This window comes from Rhineura floridana, chromosome 8, assembly GCF_030035675.1.
Source record: "Rhineura floridana isolate rRhiFlo1 chromosome 8, rRhiFlo1.hap2, whole genome shotgun sequence".
In the NCBI taxonomy this organism is placed as follows: Eukaryota; Metazoa; Chordata; class Lepidosauria; order Squamata; family Rhineuridae; genus Rhineura; species Rhineura floridana.
The window spans coordinates 52,063,592-52,087,596 of NC_084487.1; the positions used below are offsets into that span (position 1 = coordinate 52,063,592).

General features: G+C 40.4%; 1 protein-coding gene across 2 annotated transcripts in view; it reads right to left on the reverse strand.

Moving 5' to 3' along the window:
* ANO4 (anoctamin 4) overlaps positions 1-24,005 on the reverse strand; it is a 163,245-nt gene that overhangs the window by 79,216 nt on the left and 60,024 nt on the right. The window contains exons 4-6 of one of the 2 annotated variants that reach the window (XM_061582834.1): positions 15,723-15,823; positions 12,354-12,398; positions 6,535-6,666 (exon numbers count right to left, since the gene is read on the reverse strand). In XM_061582834.1, the coding sequence (XP_061438818.1) occupies positions 6,535-6,666; positions 12,354-12,398; positions 15,723-15,823 (278 nt within the window). Of the gene's footprint in view, positions 1-6,534; positions 6,667-12,353; positions 12,399-15,722; positions 15,824-24,005 lie in introns of those variants that run through there. The other variant, XM_061582835.1, reaches the window with a different exon arrangement.

Sequence of the window (24,005 nt, forward strand, 5' to 3'; positions counted from 1 at the left end):
TCCACTGCTCTTGAAGGTTGTGTCCTGAAATACATCAGGTGACTTTCTAACCCAGTCACCTGGAGTAGGAAATTGAACAGGATGCAGAGTAGTCACGTGATTCACTTATGTCACTGCTGTCTCTGGGGCAGGATAGCTTAAGAATCATTTGGCAACTCCATCAGAAAGCTGCTTGCTCATTTCTTATGTATCAACAGATAGAGATGGAGAAGGAATCCATTTAAACAAATTTATACATGGAGTTTGGCAGTTCTGACCTGACTGAACTTTGCTCACATCGGACCACCACTTGCACTGAGTGCCTGCTTATGTCTGAGCTGCTTGTGCATTGTTGGTTTTTGGTTTTTTAAAAAAGCCCAACTGTTTACATGCAAAATTGTGCACAAAATGCATATATCATAGCTATAATTATACAGCCACGAGAGTGGCTGTATACTATAGCCAGTTTGGATTTTTCACATTCCACAATGTTAAATTGAAAATACCCCCCATGCCATTCTGATCCTTTCCATAAGCTCATTTCAAAACAAAACCTTACAAAACTTATAGTCCTGAACTCAGAAACACTTGCTTCTGATGCAGATTCCTCCACAGAATCGTTGTGGGTGGTGATACCATGCCCCAGGAGGGATTTAATACTGGGAACGATCTATCGTCCCCCTGATCAAAATGCTCAGGGAGACCTTGAGATGAGATATGAAATTGAGGAAGCATCCAAACTAGGAAATGTGGTAGTAATGGGTGACTTCAACTACCCAGACATAGACTGGCCACATATGTGTTCCAGTCATGACAAAGAAGCAAAATTTCTAGATATTCTAAATGACTATTCCCTAGACCAGTTGGTCATGGAACCGACCAGAGGGATGGCAACCCTGGACTTAGTCCTCAGTGGGGACCGGGACCTGGTACGAGATGTAAGTGTTGTTGAACTGATTGGGAGCAGTGACCATAGTGCTATTAAATTAAACATACATGTAAATGGACAATTGCCAAGAAAATCCAACACGGTCACATTTGACTTCAAAAGAGGAAACTTCACAAAAATGAGGGGATTGGTAAAAAGAAAGCTGAAAAACAAAGTCCAGAGGGTCACATCACTTGAAAATGCTTGGAAGTTGTTTAAAAACACTATATTAGAAGCTCAACTGGAGTGCATACCGCAGATCAGAAAAGGTACCGCCAGGGCCAAGAAGATGCCAGCATGGTTAACGAGCAAAGTCAAGGAAGCTCTTAGAGGCAAAAAGTCTTCCTTCAGAAAATGGAAGTCTTGTCCGAATGAAGAAAATAAAAAAGAACACAAACTCTGGCAAAAGAAATGCAAGAAGACAATAAGGGATGCTAAAAAAGAATTTGAGGAGCACATTGCTAAGAACATAAAAACCAACAACAAAAAAATCTATAAATACATTCAAGGCAGGAGACCATCTAGGGAGGCGATTGGACCCTTGGATGATAAGGGAGTCAAAGGTGTACTAAAGAACGGTAAGGAGATTGCAGAGAAGCTAAATGAATTCTTTGCACTGTCTTCACAGTGGAAGATATAGGGCAGATCCTTGAACCTGAACTAACGTTTGCAGGAAGGGATTCTGAGGAACTGAGACAAATAGTGGTAACGAGAGAGGAAGTTCTAGGCTTAATGGACAATATAAAAACTGACAAATCACCGGGCCCGGATGGCATCCACCCGACAGTTCTCAAAGAACTCAAATGTGAAATTGCTGATCTGCTAACTAAAATATGTAACTTGTCCCTTGGGTCCTCCTCCATGCCTGAGGACTGGAAAGTGGCAAATGTAACACCAATATTCAAGAAGGGATCCAGAGGGGATCCCGGAAATTACAGGCCAGTTAGCTTAACTTCTGTCCCTGGAAAACTGGTAGAAAGTATTATTAAAGCTAGATTAACTAAGCACATAGAAGAACAAGCTTTACTGAAGCAGAGCCAGCATGGCTTCTGCAAGGGAAAGTCCTGTCTCAGTAACCTATTAGAATTCTTTGAGAGTGTCAACAAGCATATAGATAGAGGTGATCCAGTGGACATAGTGTACTTAGACTTTCAAAAAGCGTTTGACAAGGTACCTCACCAAAGACTTCTGAAGAAGCTTAGCAGTCATGGAATAAGAGGAGAGGTCCTCTTGTGGATAAGGAATTGGTTAAGAAGCAGAAAGCAGAGAGTAGGAATAAACCGACAGTTCTCCCAATGGAGGGCTGTAGAAAGTGGAGTCCCTCAAGGATCAGTATTGGGACCTGTACTTTCCAACTTGTTCATTAATGACCTAGAATTAGGAGTGGGCAGTGAAATGGCCAAGTTTGCTGACGACACTAAATTGTTCAGGGTTGTTAATACAAAAAGGGATTGCGAAGAGCTCCAAAAAGACCTCTCCAAACTGAGTGAATGGGCGGAAAAATGGCAAATGCAATTCAATATAAACAAGTGTAAAATTATGCATATTGGAGCAAAAAATCTTAATTTCACATATACGCTCATGGGGTCTGAAATGGCGGTGACCGACCAGGAGAGAGACCTCGGGGTTGTAGTGGACAGCACGATGAAAATGTCGACCCAGTGTGCGGCAGCTGTGAAAAAGGCAAATTCCATGCTAGGGATAATTAGAAAAGGTATTGAAAATAAAACAGCCGATATCATAATGCCGTTGTATAAATCTATGGTGCGGCCGCATTTGGAATACTGTGTACAGTTCTGGTCGCCTCATCTCAAAAAGGATATTATAGAGTTGGAAAAGGTTCAGAAGAGGGCAACCAGAATGATCAAGGGGATGGAGCGACTCCCTTACGAGGAAAGGTTGCAGCATTTGGGGCTTTTTAGTTTAGAGAAAAGGCGGGTTAGAGGAGACATGATAGGAGTGTATAAAATTATGCATGGCATTGAGAAAGTGGATAGAGAAAAGTTCTTCTCCCTCTCTCATAATACTAGAACTCGTGGACATTCAAAGAAGCTGAATGTTGGAAGATTCAGGACAGACAAAAGGAAGTATTTCTTCACTCAGCACATAGTCAAACTATGGAATTTGCTCCCACAAGACGCAGTAATGGCCACCAGCTTGGATGGCTTTAAAAGAAGATTAGACAAATTCATGGAGGATAGGGCTATCAATGGCTACTAGCTATGATGGCTGTGCTCTGCCACCCTAGTCAGAGGCAGCATGCTTCTGAAAACCAGTTGCTGGAAGTCTCAGGAGGGGAGAGTGTTCTTGCACTCGGGTCCTGCTTGCGGGCTTCCCCCAGGCACCTGGTTGGCCACTGTGAGAACAGGATGCTGGACTAGATGGGCCACTGGCCTGATCCAGCAGGCTCTTCTTATGTTCTTAAGTTCTTATGCTTAACAACCCTCTCATTTCATGGCGATACACAAAAACAGTCAGAGAAAATAGAGAGTTCAAATTCTAAAAAGAGAGAAAAAAACCCCAGAGCCCTTTTGTACTTTGTTCTGTCAGAGTTCTCATAATCTGTTGAAATTCATTAAAAATCAGCCATGTTGACAGAGTACTTGTTATCCTTATACTGGCTTTGCCCATACTCTGACCTTCATCTTCTGCAGTTTAAAAGTTAAAAGAATGCCTGGCTGGTTTTTAATTAATTTAAGAAATGTTGGCTTGAATCCAATGATAATGCGGGGCATGCCCAGTAAGAACCAACTGTCAGTGTTCCAAAAGCCATACTCACAGCTGCTTGGCTAATCAGGGGGCCACACCCACACCAGACTGATTTCACTTGAGACAGTCATGGCTTCCCTCAAAGAATCCTGGGAAGTGTAGTTTGTGAAGGGTACTGAGAGGAGACTCCTATAGCCCACAGATATTTCTATCAAACTTTAAAAAGCAGGGGAATTGGGCACCTATAGTGAATGCACCAGGGGAGCAGGAGACCTGACCTCCTCTCTGAGATATTGAACTGCCCTACAAATTTGTCAAAATGCAAACACAATTTGGGTTGGTCTTTCACAGTCCAATCCACTTGCTGTGTAGCTTGGAAGAATTTGGTATAACGTGCCTCTGAGGGGTGCTGAGAGGAGACTCCTATTCCCCTGACAGAGATCCAGTGGCCAGAGTGGTTTAACGGTCAGCTGCTCTGATTAAAGCTCTGTGAGGGGAACAGGGTGTCTCCTAGTAACTCTCAGCACCCTTCACTAACTACACTTCCCAGGATTCTTTGAGAGAAGCCATGTTTGTCTAAAGTGAAATAAAGGTCTGTTGTGGATGTGGCCAGGGACAGCTTTGGTTTCAATTTGGGTGGGAGGCTACATGCACCTGCTGTAGAATAAAAAGGTGGAGGAAACCCTGAATAAGAATGATACTGTTCACAATGTTTTCATTTTGGAAAGGAAAGGGACTTCCCCTCTGCCCAGTGCCCACCTATATCATCTCCTCCTGTCCCTCTCCTCCTCCCCTCCCTGCCCCTCCCCAGGTCAGTTTCACCGATCCTAAACATAATTGCACAGAAATAAATCCCATTGAACTCAAAAAGTATGCAAATGATCAAACCCACCCTCCCTTCTCCTCCCTCCAATTCCCTCCCTCTTGCCCCTTCCCTCCCCATCTCTTTGCCCCTCCCTCCCCCTCCCCTTCAATCCCCTCCTTTCCCCTCCCCCTCCCCTCCTCCTCCTCCCCATGGTCAGTTTTACCTATCTTAAGCATAATTGCACAGGAGTAAATCCCATTGAACTCAATAAGCATGCAAATGATCAAACCTGCCTTCCCCTCCTCCTCCCTCCCATCACCTCCCTTTTGCCCCTTCCCTCCCCCTTCCTTTGTCCCTCCCTCCCCCTCCTCTCCCCTCCCCTCCCCCTCCTCCCCATGGTGAATTTTACCTATCTTAAGCATGATTGCATGGGAGTAAATCCCATTGAACTCAATAAGCATGCACATGATCAGATCTGCCTTTCCCTTCCTTCCCCTCTCCTCTCCCTTCCTCCTCCCCTCCCCTCTTCCTTCTTCCTCCTCCCCTGCCCACTCCAGTCCTCCCTCCCTCCCCCCCCGGTCAGTTTTACAGTAGGGCCCCGCTTTACAGCGCTTCACTTTACAGCGTTCCACTAATACAGCGGTTGTGAATTGTAGAAAGGCCCCACTTTACAGCGCTTGTTCCACTTTTATGGCAGTTTTTTGCCGCCAGGCACCATTTTGGTCAATGTAAGTCAATGGGATCCGCTTTACAGCGGTTTTCACTTTACAGCGGGGGTCCGGAACGTAACCCACTGTATGAGCAGGGCCCTACTGTACCTACCCTAAGCATGATTGCACAGGAGTAAATCCCACTGAACTCAAAAAGCATGCAAATGATCAATTTGCTGCCCAATTTCCCTGCTTTTTAACGTTTGATAGAAATATCTGTGGGCTATAGGTACGTTCTTAAACCACAAGGTTTTTTACCTGTTACTGAATATATACATACATATTTTATAAACTTATATGCACTGTTGCCTGTATGCTCTGATTACTTTAGGAAACCTGTTGTGTATATGTATAATAGTGCATATGATATGCAAGAGTTGTTTGTTTTTTTAGCTAAACCAGAGGCGGGGATTCTCATTGAGATTAAGGAGTAAAATGGAAATTAGAAAAAATCTGTGGAAAAGTTTCACATCAAGGTTGAACATTCCATCATTATCAACAAAAGCTATGTATGGGCTCCTACTGGGAGGAAGAGTGGGATATAAATCTAATAAATAAATAAATAAACAATAAAATTAATTTGCTATCGGTGCAAACAGACTTTGAATATATATAACATGGAGATAAACTAATTTTTAAAATGCCATTTTGGCAATGTTAAAAATGGAAATGGACTGCCTTCAAGTTGATCCCGACTTATGGCGACCCTATGAATAGGGTTTTCATGGTAGGCGGTATTCAGAGGTGCTTTACCATTGCCTTCCTCTGAGGCTGAGAAGCAGTGACTGGCCCAAGGTCACTCAGTGAGCTTCATGACTGTGTAAGGGCTTACAGTGTTTCTTATATAGTTGGTTTAGAGATGTAGTATAAAAAGTTCTGGGTTTTACCCATCTAAGTTTTACACAGAGTAAACCAATTAAAATTAATAAACCTAAGTTAGTCATGCCTATTCATTTCAATGGGTCTACTCTGAGTATGACTGGCATTCAATACAACCCTTTAACCGTGCCACATATGCTGAACCTTAAAAGCACCATCAAGTCTGCTGCTGTTTTAATTATTTTTATAATTAATGTTGTATTATTGTAATGTTTCTACACAGCTGTGAACATATTTCATGAAGGAAAGTAGGATAAAAATGAAATGAATGAAACAAATATAAATATAAATGTCTCTGTTATACATTCATATAACACTTCAAAACTCCTTTTTATTTGGCAACAGGTTGGTGAAATCTTGAGGAAATGATAAAAAGGGCCCCAAATGAAATATTTGAGCAATATTTCTAACAGTTCAGGAGGAGTCCATCTTTTTTGATATGCTGCTAGGATAATCTCAATCCTTAAAATAAACTGAAAGCAGTATTTGCTGATCTCAAAATTTGCCTTTCTTACAACACTCACTGATGGATCCTTTGCTGACTGAATGGGGCAGTATAGCAGTCATTCTCCTCCAGGTCTGGCAGCCGTTCCTTGTCCAACCTCATTGGCTTTCTAGGTAACCATCCTCGAAACCTGCTTAATTGTTTCTCGATTCTGCAGCACATGAAAAGTAAGAGCAAGTGAGTTATCAATAACATTAAACTGAAGCAGGTATTTTCTTTAGACATACAATCATAATCTTATAGATAACACAAGTTAATGGAAAAGTTGCCCTCAAAACCCTTTTAGAAAGTACTTGTGTGAAGTACCTGTTGTGTCTTGTTTTTAATTAATCTGTAAACTGCTCTGGCAACCTTCTTGGCAGAAAAGCAGGGTAAAAATGCTTTAAAACAAACAGTTTCTAGAACACACTTATGTAAAGTACAGCAGAACCAATTAGTTTAATTGTGTGTAATCTTTAAAGAGAAAGTGCTTGCTCTCAAACTCCCATAGTCCTTTTGACTTGCTATGGATAGCAAATGAGGATTCCTTGGGCCCACCTCTCAAGGCAGTATAAATACTTATTTGTTTTGCTGGACATTTTGAGAGGGGAAGAGAATAAGGGGTTTCAGGGCTTTGGAGATTGTGGCAGTGAAATGGGAAGCTGGTTCTCTGGAACTGAAATGGAACATTTGGGCCATGAAAATTGTTTTCTCTAAGGTTCACAACTTTTTCAAAGGCCTGAAGCTGACTTAATTGCAGGTATATTAGCCCAGGAAGGAAGGTATATTTGTGGATTGCACCCAAAATACTACCCAGTGGACTTATTATGAACAAATATTTTTCTTGGTGCCACTAGAACAGAATTTCCTGACTCTAATTTTGTCCCTGGCAGAACAGAAGCACTTATTACAATGCAGCAAAAATCAATAAAGTCCAAATAAGCTTTTGGCAATTTCATTTCCAGGAGTTTTTAGCTGGTTCAATCTAAATTTACACCTTAATTGCCAAAGCTATACTAAGGATGTTTGAACATGAGGATTTCAGAAACCATGATGGAAAGCTCTGGCAGCAGAACTTTAGGGAAATTAATCATTTTGCTTCCATTTGCCACCCATTCATGTATCACAGAGGGTGGTGCTTTAAGAAGCTGCTCTGCCAATTTGTTTCAGTGGCATTGTCTTGGTATGCAACAAAATTTATGGACTCAGAAGACAAATCATATGGTGCAAGTGCTTAGATTTAATGCCAGTTCTTAGGTTTAATCATCTCCATTCTACAGGTGAAAACAAACAGAAGCAAAAGGCTGCCAGCATATCAGAGATATTGTATCCACATGGAGGTTTCTTGAGGAATTCTGAATCTGGCACATAGCCAGCTGTGTCTTCAGCTTGTGCATAAGGCCAAGCTTCACAGCAAACACGTGAATAGTCTCCCAATTTCTTGAAAAAAAAGGAAAATCAGCCATAGGAGATTTCTAGTTTGATATCTTGTTTGCTTCATAGAAACTGTTTTCCCTCCTGTAGGGCAAGAGATATAGAACCCAGAGGGACTACACGAAGAAAGGTTATGCAGCCCACCTTCTGCTGATCTTCTACTCCCTATTGCAGCCTGTGAGCCTGCTTTTTGTTAAAAACCAACCAATCACCAGGAGTTTGTTCACTCATCTCCTGAGTAATGTCTAGTTTGGCTAGGACTGTGACTCCACAAGTAGGCTAGGACATACAATCAACATAACTTAGTATGCACTGTTGGTGTTGGTTCTCTTATTGACACTAGGGACAATGTGGCACAAGATAATTCCAGGAAATGGTGCTGGTGAGAGGAAGCAAATTGCTATGAGGTAACACGATGAAAAGCAGAGAGAGACAAACGTTTCATGATACTTCTTTGCAGAACATCACTTGTGGTCCTTTGACTACCCATCTTTAACTAGAAGATGCTACTTGCATTCATAAATTCATGATTGTTCCTACATTTCATAGAACACAAATTCACAGCAACGTTCTAGGCCACATAGGAGCATAGGAAACTACCTTATACGGAATCAGACCATTGGTCCATCTAGCTCAGTATTATCTACATTAACTGGTAGCAGCTCTCAGGTTTTCAGGCAGGAGTCTCTTCCAGCCCTACATGGAGATGCCAGGGATTGAATCTGGGACCTTCTGCATGCAAAACAGATGCTGTACCACCTTTCCTGTGAATCTCCTACTGCTATGGGAAGAAGCAGCTAAAAATGCCATCTTAACTTTCCAGTCAAATTGCTCTAATATAGGCATGGTCTGAAGGCACATGAGGCTACCATCTTACTGACCCTGAGTCTGGACAGTGACTCTTTGGAACCACATGTATACCATCTTGCATTCCACGATGGAAAGAAGGTGGTATATAAATGAAAATGAATATATAAAAATATTGACTACATGGTATGGAGATGTTGCTGAAAACAGCATCCTCATGTAGAATTCTTTACCTCCCTTTTGTAACAGCTGTACAGTGTGAATCCCGACAATGACACTTTTCATGTGGATTAGGAGTGGGAAAACATTCAGCTTGATAATGTCATACCTTGGGATGAGTGCTCCTACTCTTTATAGCAGGGCTTTGCCAATGTGGTACACTCCCTACAACTCTGATCGGACCAGCAAACACAGCTAATGGACAATGATTACAGGTGTTATAGCCAATCATGTACTACAAATTAATATTTATGTGCTGAGGGATATTCAGCCGAGTAATTTAACAATAAGCAGGTACATAGGGGGAATTGTGCACTCCCATGTATACACACAAACCAATTTGCCTACATCAATTATTTGCTCAAAATACATTTGTTCATATTTAGTGTACAACAGATCAACTTAGTGACAATGATGGCTAAATGAAGGGACAATTAAATTATGCTTGATGATGTGAGTAAAAACTCAAGGAGAAAAGGCAAACACCTTTGGTGTTTTGCACAATCCACTCTTTGCATGATGGTCAACGGAATGTTTCAACCTTTAACGGAAGTTTCCCAGTTAATTTAGATCATTCATTTATTGTTGCTTGGCATATTCAATGTTTCATCATGCACAATGTTTCAAACAGTTGGTGATAAGCCTCCTTCAGCCCACAGTGCTTTCAGTGACTGACAGGGAGAGGAATACATGCACAGTGCCAGTCCAAAACACTTTACCGTCTACAGCAAAGCCTAAAAGCCTAAAATGCTCTCCCTCGCTAGGGCCAGCACTTTAAAAAGGCTTGCTGCATCAGGGTGAGGGTCCTTAGTTCAATGGTAGAGCACATGCTTTGCCTTTAGAAGGCCCAGGTTTATACTCTGGCATCTCCAGTTAAAAGGATCAGGTAGCATGTGAGGCAAAAACCCATCTGACTGAGGTTCTGGAGAGCTGATACTAGTCAGAGTAAACAGTATTGGGCAATAAGTCTGACCTGGTATAAGACAACTTTATATGTTTCATTCAGACACTATAGATGGCTTCATCTAGCATCCCTTGTGGTGCTGCCTGAAGCAGGTTCTGCTGCATGGCAGAGACAGCACTGCACATACTACAGAAGGGCTAGACCATTCAAGATTATTTGGCACAGAATATTATTTCTCCTGGAAAGTTTACATGTTCATAGGTTATTACTGTAGATACAAGAGTTTGGCCCATACCTGGTTGACATTAACCACAGTTTCCCAGAATACATTACTTAGAGCAAATGAAGAAATAGAGTTTTGCTTTAAGTCCTTGTATTCAATCCAAATTTAATTAGCACTAATATGAATCAATCTGATAGCAATTTTTATTTGGTCCATTGTACAATATACCACACAAACACACTATAAAGGCTGGAACCCAAAGAATTATATTAATGGCACAAGTGCCCAAATGAGGCATTTCATGCCTCATGGCAAAATATTCCTATTTTGTTCCTATTGTTGAATGAGTGAATGGGTGGGGGGAGTAGAAAAAAATCCCCTTGACATCTCCAAGCCTTTGAATGTGCCTAAGGCAGCTCTTTCGATACTGGCCCAAATGCAGCAATGCAACCCTGTCATGACTGTACTGAAGAGGTTCTAGAGAACACTCTCCACTAACAACTTGTTAAAAAAAAATAAGAAAGATGCATATTGTGAAAAAGGGGAAAGTTCAGGTAGCAGTGTGAAAAACGGTCCAAAAAAAGCTTCTGCTTGTATGATCTAACCTGGTCAAGGGACTATAATCAAATTGGGAGCCATTTATATGCTTGAATGCGACAGTGAAGCCAAACTAGCTATTTCTATCATTAACTGAAGAACAGAAACACCACTGCCGGGATTCAGAGAGCTAGGGTATCACTGGTTTCAGCATGCCCAGTGGATTTATTCATTTATTTATTGCACTTGTATACCGCCCCATAGCTGAAGCTCTCTGGGAAGTTTACAGCAACCAAAAACATTAAAACAAATATACAATTTAAAACACATATTTTAAAAACAATTTAAAACACAATTTGGATTTGGGGCAGAAGAAACCCCCTCGATCTACCTTAACTAGGCATTATGTTATTTGTTAAATTGCCAGCTTGTCTCTGCATCAGTAACTGACCAAGCCTTAGTACAGTGGGGCCCTGCTTCTTGGAGCCCCGCTTTTCGGTGTTCCGCTAATACGGCGCCAGCAGGGCGATCAGCTGGAGTTTCCTGCTCCCCAGCTGATCTCGCCGGAGGACGAGAAGATCAGCTGTAGAGCGCTACAGCTGATCTCCTCCTCTTCTGGTGTGATCAGACTCCCGCACTCGAACTGATCTCGCCGGAGGAGGGGAAGATCAGCTGTAAGCGTGCTACAGCTGATCTCCTCCTCTTCTGGCACGATCAGACTCCCATGCTCGATCTGATCTTGCCAGAGGAGGGGAAGATCAGCTGTAGCGATCTACAGCTGATCGCCTCCTCCGGCGGGATCAGAGGGTTAGGTTCCAGACTCCTGCACTACAGCTGATCCGCTTTTTGGCGGCTTTCGCTTTTCGGTGGGGGTCTGGAACCTAACCTGCCATATGAGTGGGGCCCTACTGTATCTACTGTCATGCATTGATTGGTTGTTCCTAGGTAACATATCTAATCCCAAATAGATCCGTTCCCAGAATTAGAAAAGTCTCCCTCTAGTCTTGTACGCTGCCACTCTAAGATACTGCCTGGAGGATCTGGCCATCCACTGTCATTTCAACTCATTCATAACCATCCAGACTGTTTTATATTCCGGTAGGATTCAGTCACATTCTGGCAAATTCAGGTTGTACAATTGTATTGATTGGGAGCTTCCTCACAACATCACTTTTTGTGATATGGAAATGCACTGGAAAGTGTGGGATAACTCCTTTGAGGCAACCTCATCTAAGCTCCCTGCACTCAAATTGGGATGAATGTTCAATAAACAGATCATCTGGAAGCACCCTGAGACAGATTCAACCTTCCAATAATCCTTCCCCTACCGATAAGCATTTGATGATCTGCATTTACAAGCTGTTTGGTGTTCAAGTTATCAATAATGCTGAACATTAATTTAAATGAAAGTGTAGATCAGATGTGAGTTTAGCTGACTGGATACACAGCTTCTGTATGTTGCAACCAGAACACCCACTGACTTCCAGCAGCCTGCTTTCAAAAGATGTGTGAACTGCTGTACTCAGGGGAATGGTCATACCTGTGGTATATCGACATCTTCAGTACAGTGAGACGTGTTATAATGAGCTTTCACTATATCTGCAAATTTTTCTCATTGTGACTACTATTTTTGCAGAAATAATGGTTAATAATTTAATTTTTTTTCTTTCCTGGTTGAACTTTTCCATTAACATGGTCATCTAGTGTCTACTGATGAAGGGGGAGCATCACTAACCTGTACAGGAACTTGTACCGACGATGCAGGTAATAGATTTTTCTCCTGGAAGAACAGCAAAAATGAAGCCAGTCGAGAAGAAAACCCATCGTCAGTTACAGTATGAACTAGCAAGGAAGGAAAGGAGATTGAAGATAGAAGCCTGTAAGAGGTGGAGGAAGAAACTAAAGAGAGAGATTAACAGATAGAACCATCACAGAAACCCACAAAAGTGTCAGGTATGAGGGAACCTGTGGAAACTTTTTTGTTTTCATTGCTCTTCTTCCATTAATCTCATGCATGAAAAGAGGGACCTGGAGGGGGTTTTCTTTCATAAGGATCCTGGAAACTGATGGCAGCTTTTTGGAAGGCAAATGCAAATATAAATACATTAAATGTTGTGGTTTCAACATTAATAATTGAATTATTAAAGACAGCATTGGATCAATGGCATGTGCTTTAAATTGGGGAACATAAAACAATTAATACTTGGGCTAGACAAAGCCTTGCACTGGGTGATTACCATAACTATACATTTGGGATAGAATCCATTGGCCAGTGTCAGCACATTCTGTCAACCTAACGATTCCAGCACATCCCTACTACACATGCAGTACATCTCTAGGTAGTGCTTGTGTTAGTGAATATGATGCAGTTCTCTAAGAGGTGACACGCATGCAATATACAAACATTAGTTATGCATTTGGTAGGTGCTATCCTCTTGTTTAAAGGGGTGGGCAGCCTTCATCTACCTTATTTTTTTACTACAACCTCAAGATGCACCAACTGGAGCCTGATGTAAAAGGTGTACATTTAGAATGGAAGAATTTTGAACCCAGGAATTTGTCATTTGCTTTGAGTCTTGAAACTGAATGGCACTCACACTCCTTCTATACAAAAATCCATTCCTGGTTACTCTGACCTTTCTGTATTTCGGCAGTATAATTTAGAGCTGGGAGAGGAATCATTTTGTTGCTGCTATTGTTAAACAATTGGGAGCCAGAAACCCTTGCTGCACTACTGCAAATCTAGAGATTTACCAGTAGATCCAGATCTACCCTCTGCCCACGCTGGGATTAGTCAAATGAAATATAAATTAGATTATGCATTATTATATCTATGCAATGCAAATGTAAAGCTATACTGGCTAGAATGCACATTTGATTTAAGCTACCCTACGTTTACAACATTGTACAAGTAGTACATGAGACAGGGTTGCAGGTGTTAATTTGTGTTGTGTATGTTTTATGCTTGAGAGGTCTAAGAAGGGTGTGGATCAGGCTGTGAACTTTGGCCCATAAAAATTTGGAGAGCAGCTTTGGACACTACTGTGGTAAGATACAAAAGTGTCAAATACAGAGGCAGTATGTGCTTTTTACTATGGGGAGAGATGCTTGAGATACCCCTTTCACCTCTTTAGCTTGCATGCAAGAGCAAGCTTTGTTATTTTGTTTTTTGCCAATGTGTGTGCTTGTGTTAAACATACACACCATGTATTCCAGCTCTTATGTCTGTAATATGACTTAATTTGTGAATCAAAAATTTGTCTGGAATTCATATTCATGCACCTTCATGTGAAAATCATTCCCTTAGATGTATAGAGAATACTTGCTGTTTCCCAGTAGATAGACAATCACACTCTGCTCATGCTTAAAGGCACTCAAGCCTTTATTAATATTCTAAGGGAAAGGATGCTGTGAGGCTTTAAACATTGTTGCTGAAACTACTGAAATTCCACTCCAGCCAGCTTAGCCTAGGGTATGAAAAACCTATGAAATTAACATATTTTAAACCTTAAGAGAAGAAATCTTACTGTGAAAAATGAAATGAAATTGTCATAGGGTCTTGATCAATAGCCAAAGGTAAGACTGCTGTTAATTCTATAGGAACATGAGTTGGACTGTTTAAAAATAGTTTGGTTCAGACAAAAGAAAACTAGTGACAAGAGGCTTATGAAGTTATGAATGCTACAGAGCAGGAATCTGTGGCCCTCCAGATGTTGTTGGTGTTCAAATCCCATCAGCCCCATTCAGCATGACTAATGATCAGGGATGTTGGGAGCTGGAGTCAAAGAACATCTGAAGGTTCACAGATTCCTAAGCCCGGTGTAGAGAGAAAGAAATGTTTATCCTTTTTGAGAATACTAGACTTGCCAATGAAGAGGAAGTTGTTCTTCATACAATGCACAATTAACTGCCATAAAATGAGGTAATGGCCACTATGCAAATATGGAGATAATCAACTTTGGGAGCTGGGATCATGCCCACTGGAGCCTCTGCAATTTCACAGCAGGGGCTGAAAAGGGTACAATTTTCTTTGCACAACCTTGAAAGTGGTGAATTGCATTCACCTGGATAAGCAGCATTGTGTTTATAATCATACTGCAGTCTGAGAATTTTTTGTTTTCCTTTTGATATTTAAAATGTGGATAAAGAAGACTTCTAAAGAATGTGCTTTAACATGAAAACTGAATCCACACTGAAATAGTTTTGATCGCTCTAACTTTTTATGCTCTGGCAAGGGAATTATAGCTAAAAGGGCAGACTTTCATATCAGCTCTTGAGGAGACATCAAGAGATGCACAGAATCTGTGAAAGTCACCCACTGTGATTGCTAAGAAAACTTTGAACTTCATTTCTTCCAGTGTATACACTCTGCAAATTAGGAAGAATAAACATTCATACAAAAGACTTGCATTAATGTAAATCAATAGAGATGAAAGATGAATTAGGCTGTTTGAATATATTAATCAGTACAAGCCAAACAAAACTATTGCAATGGTATTTTCTGTAAGCAAATTAATATAAAGCAAGTGTAAGTTTTAAGGTTTAAAAATACTTTCATGCAAATTATATTTGACTTTAAAAGTTTATATATTGCCAAATATACCAAATTGTCTTAAATGACATTTTGAAGTTGATTTGTTAGTATACAATATTTTATCTGTTTTTCTTAAAAGTTAAGAAACACATTTATATTTTTCATGTTCAAACTTTTACTTTCTAGTAGATTAAATATTTAAGGGATATTTTTCTTGAGCAATGCAGCATACATACTGGCAGGCTACAGGTGTCGAATATGCCAGATACGTTCAACAGGCATGCACTTTCTGTGCTGCCATACGTACCTGGATCTTCTCGACTTTCCATTGTTTTCAAAGAAATGTCCATTTAAAAAACAGCAGGGCACGAGTATGCTGGGGGCTCCAGCAGTGAAGGGTTTAAAGGGCCTAAGGACAGAACACCCCATGAACCACCTTAATTTAAAATTGAAACTGAATCAAAACTGTAGCCCAGTAAGAAGAAAATAACAATCATATGCATTTCACTTTCATTTTTACATTAGCTTTAAAAAGCAGGATGGCAAATCTTAAAATATAACTAGGCCTACCTGAAAGGCATTCTTACATTCATAAGTTCTGCATATTTGCCGAGCACTTCCCATGGGGCATGCAACTTCACAAAGATGATATCGCTATTTGATAAAGATGACTGCAACAGAAAATTGGTTAAATGAAAACTTGTTCCTGAACACTCCATTATAGAAACAGTCAAGATCAAGTAACTATTTAGGGTGTTCCTAAATTAAAGACATTTAGAAAGGGTTAAGAACTTAGGCTTCAATCCTACCCACCTTACCTGGGGGTAAGCCCCATTGAATTCAATAGGATTTACTTCTGATTAGACATGATTAGGAAGGCACTGTTATTCATACAAGAAAATACACCACATATTTTTTCAGGACATCACATATAATATAGCCAAAACATGAAGACAGCTTGAAATGTAATGTGAGTAGAAAAAAGCCTAATGGGCATCATGGCCAAAATAGTAAAATAATGTCATGAAACAGAAGTGGAGAAATTGCATTGTTTGCAGTTACTGTGAAAAATACTTAAAAGTGGCACAATGGTACGTGTTCATATGAGAAAATAACATGGGGGAAGCAATGTTCAATGAAATGTCCACATGTCCATGCATTTTTTAAAAATCCATTTGCTATTGTGGAGAGAATACTGGATTTGCAGGAGATTGGTGATGGCCACTGTTTACTTGTAGAGCACACACTATCTGTGCATAGGATCTGAGGCTCGGTCCCTGGCAACTCCAGTTAAAAGGATCTCAAGTAGCTGTCTTTCTGCTTGAGGTTGCTGCCAGTCAGAATACATACCACTGCAGGAGTTGTACCAATACTAGTTTGCCTTTGTATAAGACAGCTTCATATATTCCGTTGCTGTTGAAGGTGTTTGAATGTTACTTTCAATGACAGGTACCTTGAAAATGAAGGGGGTACTATTGGCCTCTTGCTAATAACATCATGCAATAGAGACTTCAATATGTTTTTTCCCCTCTGAATATATAATGAATCCTTTCTCTAAGTTTTTAATTTCCGTGTCAGAATTCCTATATTTGCATGAAATTGAACAAGCTTACAAAAGCCATGGCATTACTGAAGAGAATTAAAAAAACAACTGCTCAGTCAATAAATAGATTTCATGCAATTGCTTACCTTGTATGCATATGAAGACAAGTAAATGCACTGCCATCACAATGTGGGGGAGAAGTGGCATTTCTTCAAGACGTGCAGAATAGAATCATCTCATTACAACTTTATGTGTTTTGTAGCCACACACACTAGCTTCTATAGAAAAAAGGCCCAAAGGATTCTAAAATCTAGCAAGCAACAGTGTCTTCAGCGGAAAGGAATCTAGAGAAATATATCTTATAAGTTTGCACATGTGCCTGCTCTTTAATATTTTAAAAGTCAAAGATCTGGAGTGAATAAAGAAAGTCATGAACCTTTGTAACTTTCTTAATATCTAATCATACTGTTTATTTCGGATAAAAGTTTAGGCACAGTTAACGAATGAGGTACAGAGCAATCCTAACGAGTAACTGGGGAGAACTGGAGTGGTGGATCCTCTGCCACATCCAAACAGGCATAGCTGAGGGACCCAGGGATCAGACACCTTGTGGGATCTGCAGAGCTTAGAATTCAGTGGATCCCAAGCCTCCAGCACCCAGCCCCACCCTAAAACAGTCTTTTCCCTGGCAAGAGAACCGCAGGCAGGAATCTACTTTGGCTTGGGTGGAATTGCCCACCCCCAGCAGCACTCCTCTCCATTGGTGAAGACTAGTAGAGAAGACAATAGACACCATCCTAATCACCCCTGCCATCAACGTCAGGGGCATAGAAACATAGTATCTCTGGTTATCTCTTTCTGGAACTCACTTGTACTTCCTTTGAAATAGTATGCTGACTATCTTGAGATTCACTGCAACTCTATACGCAACTTCAATGCCTTCTTAGTTCTAAGGAACATTCCCGTCATCAAGCATGAGGAGTTCAAGTAAAATGGCATAATAAGTGAGTTCTACAACAAAATGTTGTAGCATGGAGTGCACCTGTTCAAGCAGCCAGCTACGTCGTCCTCCACAATATGTCAATCTGTAGAATTAATTCTGGACTTTTTCCTTAATCTAAACTGGAACTGTTAAAATCAATCCCATAAAAATGTCTTCATCAATTTGTATCTTCTAAGACTAAAGCTAATCCACTGAACGGGTTCATCTATAGGCATTTATAAACTGGATGAACAGTCCACTGGGCAAAACCATGGGGGGAAAAATGGAAATGGACTGCCTTCAATTCAATTTCGACTTATGGTGACCCTATGAATAGGGTTTTCATGGTAAGCGGTATTCAGAGGTGGTTTACCATTGCCTTCCTCTGAGGCTGAGAGGCAGTAACTGGCCCAAGGTCCCTCAGTGAGCTTCATGGCTGTGTGGGGATTCGAACCCTGCTCTCCCAGGTCGTAGTCCAACACTCTAACCACTACATCACACTGGCTCTCAGGGCAAAACCATAATTACAGTATAATACATAACACTTTAACAGAACAATAGGATGCTGATGGGCCTGTCACGATACCCATGTATAAGTTTATGGAGTCCAGACAGATGCAAATTGGATCAAGAACATTGCAGAAATTATCCACTGCATCTATAATATTCCTACAGTCTATTCAAGGTATACAAAAGAACAGCTAAAATAAAATCTTACTGCAACTATAGTAAAGTCTATGCAAATTAATAGTTTTTAAACTTGATACATTGTGTTGATCTGATTTATAAGGACTAGCTATCATCACAGATATAGGTGTTCTTTTTGTGTGATTTCTTTAAGTGTCCTTCTTTGTTTTATTTGAGGCTACAAATAGGTAAGTGCTCTCAGCATACCCTGCTGATCATGATGGAGCACAGGTGAAGAGAATCTGGTGGAGTTTAAAAGGACTTTTGTTACTAGAAGAATGAGACTGTGAATAACATCGTGGGTGGGTGGGTCTAGTAGCTTAGTTGAAGTTGAAATTGTGTTACTTCTTTTCTACCTTTGCCATACAGTAGGGCCCCACTCATATGGCAGGTTAGATTCCAGACCCCACCGAAAAGCAAAAACCGCCAGAAAGCAGATCAGCTGTAGTGTGGGGGTCTGGAACCTCAGGTGCGATCAGCTCAAGAGGAAGTCTGATCACGCCAGAAGAGGAGAAGATCAGCTGGAGTGCAGGAGTCTGACTGCCCCCGAGGAGAAGATCTTCCCCTCCTCCATCACGATCAGCTGGAGTGCGGGGAGCTCCAGCCCCTCCTCCAGCTGATCGCCCCACTGGCGCCGTATTAGCGGAATACCGAGAAGCAGGGCCCTACTGACTAACTGTGTAATAGGATTGTTACAATGTGCTATATTTATAGTGTTGGTATGGTTTTTGTGTTGCTGTTATATTTGCCATTTGTTTTTTCTCTATTATTGTTGTATTATTTCTCTTGAAATTGTTTTTGCCATTGTTTGACTTGCTGTAAGCTATTTCATATGCAACGTGTTTTTTTTTCCTTTTTGTACGTCACTTTGAGTTCTATTTTTGGAAAAAAAGTGACTAATAAATGCTAATAATGCTAATGCTAATAGAAATTACAGCTGGTACAGAATGCAGCGGCATGCTTGATTACGCATAGCCGTCGCTGGGATCATATCACCCCAGTGTTATTAGATCTTCACTGGCTACCAGTTGTCTACCGGGCCCAATTCAAGGTGTTGGTGTTGACCTTTAAAACCCTATACGGTTTCGGCCCAGTATATCTGAAGGAACGCCTCCAGAATCACCGATTGTGCCGCCTGACGAGATCAGCCTCGCAAGACCTTCTCTCGGTCCCACCGGTGAGAACAGCTAGGCTGGTATGGACCAGAGAGAGGGCATTCTCTGTTGTGGCCCCCACCCTCTGGAACTCTCTCCCTTTCGATCTCAGACATGCTCCCTCCCTGTCCAGCTATCGCCGAGCCTTGAAGACCTGGCTGTTCAGGCAGGCCTACAAGATTGGGACAGATTAATTTATGTTACAACTGAATTAATGAATGGTTTTTTAGCTTAAAATTTGATTATGTTGATCTATATGTATTGTTTTTATTCTTGTTGTTCGTCGCCTAGAGTGTCCCTAACCCGGACAGATAGGCGGCTGAAAAATAAAATTTATTATTATTATTAATAATAATAATCTCTAAGTAGGCAGTGGCCAAGTGACTTAAGTCATGATCAGGAGGCAAGATGCTGCACTCTACACTCTGCATATAAGCTTCCAAACAATCTTCAAGGATAGCCTCTTGTTGTCCAGATTTCATCAGAAAAAAAGAACCACAGTCTTCCTGACCCTGCCACAACCTGAAGATTCAGGTACAGCAGTAGATTTAAGATAGCCTTTCCCAATCTGGTGCCAACAACTCCCATCAGTCCCAGCCCTGGGTGGGGCTGATGGAAGTCATTGTTCAAAACATCTGGAGGGTATCATGTTGATGAAGGCTGAATTAGGAGCTCTTCAAGACTGAATGCAACTAATATACATTACCTCCTCACACACTGCAATTCAGAATGGGTGCAACAAAATTGATTTGTCAGCATTCCATGCCACATACAGATCTGATTAGCAACATGGCACTGTGATGTAATCATGTTAGCTACATGACTCCTAAATAACTAGGATTATGCATGTAAGAAAGAAGCCTTAGAACTGCTACCAAACAGCAACATGTCCAAGCTGCAAACCAGGGCTGCGGAGTCGGAGTCGTGGAGTCAGAAGCAATTTTGAGTGGAGTCGGAGTCAGAGTCAGTAGAAATGTACCGACTCCGACTTCCAAATAAATTTTGATTGACAAGAAGCAATTTTGGGTGGAGTCAGAGTCAGACAGTAGAAAAATAGAGGAGCTGGAGTCAGAGTCAGAGTCCGACAGTAGAAAAATAGAGTAGTCGGAGTCGAAGGTTTGGCGTACCGACTCCACAGCCCTGCTGCAAACGGGTGCAAAAAATAACAAAAGAACACTATGGCAGAACTTTCTTCAAGGATGTTTTAGCCCTGTTCAAAAGCCCACTTTTTAGATCAAAAACCAAACACCACAAATTTTGGGTCTGCATTAGTTAAAGACTATAAAGCTCACAAAAGATTTATAACCTTCAGATAAGAAAAAATCCCGTCTCCTTATAAGACTAAAATTGCACTGAGGAAAAGATTTTATCACAAGTATATTTCATCATACTTTCAATTCTTCCTAGCATAACAACAAACTAAAAAAAGTTTTGTCACACTTATATGGCACTCCTGTTTAAACAGCAGTTAAATTATGCAGTCTAGAAAAAAGAAATAGTCTCTTGCTTGTAAGACCTGAAAATATTCTGTCTTCGAAAACAACTGTCTGGGGGCAAAAAATCACTTGCTGAAAAATTATCCAAATATATTTTTCAAACTGGTTTTAAAAGTTATCCTACCATTTCTACTACAGGAAAAATGGCAACCAAATTATTTTATTGCAAATTTATCCAGCATTTTAGAGTTTTTAGCCAAGACATTTTCAATAATTAGCCCTGAATCTGAAGATGCAGTTTACAATCCTATGCACATTTACCTAGAAATGAGCCCCACACTGGGCACCATTGCACTTCTGAGAAGCATGCATAGGATTGCACTATTAAGTAAGCATAGACATCTAGTAGTTGCAATATATTCCTCAGATTTAATACTTTTTTTCAAACAAGCAAATTCATAGTCCACAGAATTGTGCACAAAATCTGAAAATATATTTGCAGTTCCTGCTAATATATCAAGGAAAGTCTATGTGGGATTCAAATACTAACTCTGAATATTTCTGTTTAGTAGCTATCCCACTTTCTGTCTACTTCCACCCTTACATATCTGATCATCCTCAAATCTACCTTTCCACTCTGTGAAAAGCTAAGATTCCTAAAATCCCCAGTGGAACCCTATGTTCTTGCAATTCACCCCTGACAGAGAAAGAGAGTGTTCCCACATTTCCATCTCTCTCCAGTCTTTCTTTTAGAAACTGTAAACTGGTACAGTGAAGTAGAGAGACCCCATGGCTCATTGGTTTTATTCAGCTAAGGATAATAAAACTTCCTCCCCACATGACCCTGATGTCCAGAAGTATCCCATTCCATTTGATATTTTCTCCCGTAGAGGTACAATCAGCCCCCTCATTGTTGCCAGCCTGGGGCTGCACTGTGTTATGTGGGGTAAGACTGTTCACTAGGTGAAAAAGAGGACAGGGCTTCTGCACCTGCGGTGCTGGAGAGGGAATTTCAGCAATAGATGTACTTTTCATGCAACAAGCTACATCTGCTGGACTTCCTACTTCCTCTTTTGTGCCTGGCCACTGTTCATCACTGTCAGCCCTTCATAAAAATTGAAACTTTTTTTTCTAAATTGTATAACAAACTGTATAACAAAAAGCCAAATAAATTGGAGTGACAGAATAAAGGTTTCTAAATTGTATAACAAAAAGCCACATAAAATGGAGTGACAGAATAAAGGTTGCAAACTTTTGTAAACGTTTGCAATGTTCCCTACATTTATAGTGGGAGACTTTGGATTCTTTGGATGTATAATTTTGGGTTTTAAATTCAGAGCCTGAGTTGCCAGCATATTGTTATGCATCCAAATAAAAAATATTAGCTTCATGAAATTAACATCTTTTGGGCTTTGAACATTGCCATTTCAGTGTCTTGCTGTAACAAGCATCAAAACAGACATTTTGTCAGTTCTTCAAATCATGCTCCATTTAGAAACCATGAAATGCATCTTTTAGAACGTGAGCACATAAAATATCAAAGCAAAAAAACAGTAAGATGTAACTTGGTACAGTTCCTGAGAACAAAAAAAAATCATGACTTGTATGTGTATGTATATTTTATACATTTGCCGCCCTGGGCTCCTGCTGGGAGGAAAGGCGGGATATAAATCAAATAATAAATACACACACACACACACACACACACACACATTTATTTGGTCTTGTAACATCTTTCCTGAAAAAAGTCACTTCAGGTGTCACAGTGTTGAATCTACAGACGTACATATTTTTCTGTATTTACACTTTCATTGTAAGCATCTTGATTACTGTAATAGAACAGTGAGATATAAAAAATAAGCTAAAACTAGATTCTTATGTGTACACATTTATTTCCTCTCCAGAAGCTCAATCCCTCTAACCCTTTGCAGGTTCACACCAAACACATGAAAGTGTGCAAGCTGTAGCCAGCTTGCAGGTACATTATGCAGCTTTCAGAACCATGGTCACACAATGAACTACATTATAGGGTTTTTACATTTAGATTTTTAAATTTAGTTGTTCATTTTTTAAGAACTTATTTAGAATTTAACCAATGGACCATACTATGCAATGCTCAGAAAATCCCTATAGTTTATAAACATATTATTGCAAGATTACAGATGTATGACTTGGGTCAAACTGTAAAATAATTGGTGCCATTCATCTTCTGATAATCCACATGAGTAGAAATCTGCAAAGAATCTGATCTATGGTACTGCACATGGATTTCTAAGATGATTTCCATTTTCTGTTGTTGCAATAGTGATGAATTGGAAGGATGGTGAGTACAGAAAGGTGATCAATACAAACAGCCCCAGTGTTCAGGGCTGTGTTCCTTAAAGTCTCAGATGATAAATTTGATGGCATTTATATACATTTCTTGATTACAAGTCAGACAGGTCATCAACAAAAACTGTATTAATTGGCTGGCATCCTTACACAAAAAAGTAGAGCATTATCTGGTTGGCTAGTAAGTTCATTTCAGGTCCTTTCAAAAATATAATAACAATTTAGGATCCCAATCTACAGAAGCCTAAATGCAGCATTTGTGAGAATGGGTACACCCTCATCCATCAGAGAGATTGTGCGCACAATCAGCTTCACCAGCACCAGATGCCAGTTACAGGGACATAGGCTACAAGAGGATTGAGCTCTCCAACATCCCTAACAGGTAAGCACTGTCAGAGATGTTTGGCAAGTGCACATACATCTGATGGCAAGTACACAAACATGGATCATCACATGTGTATCTTTGGTGGTGGATACAGGGTATCTTGTATGTATATTGGTTGAATAAAGAAGAATCTGATTTTTGAATATGCAAAATAACTACCTCAGTACAAGTGATTCAGGCAACCACTGTGAATGTATACTTGAAAGTATTTACATGGTAGTCATGTAATTTTTAGTATTTTAATGTGTTTTATTAGTGTTAAAAATTGAATTTTTAATTGTTAACCACTTTGGAAACTTCTGCTGAAAGATGGGATAGAAATCTTTAACGCAGAT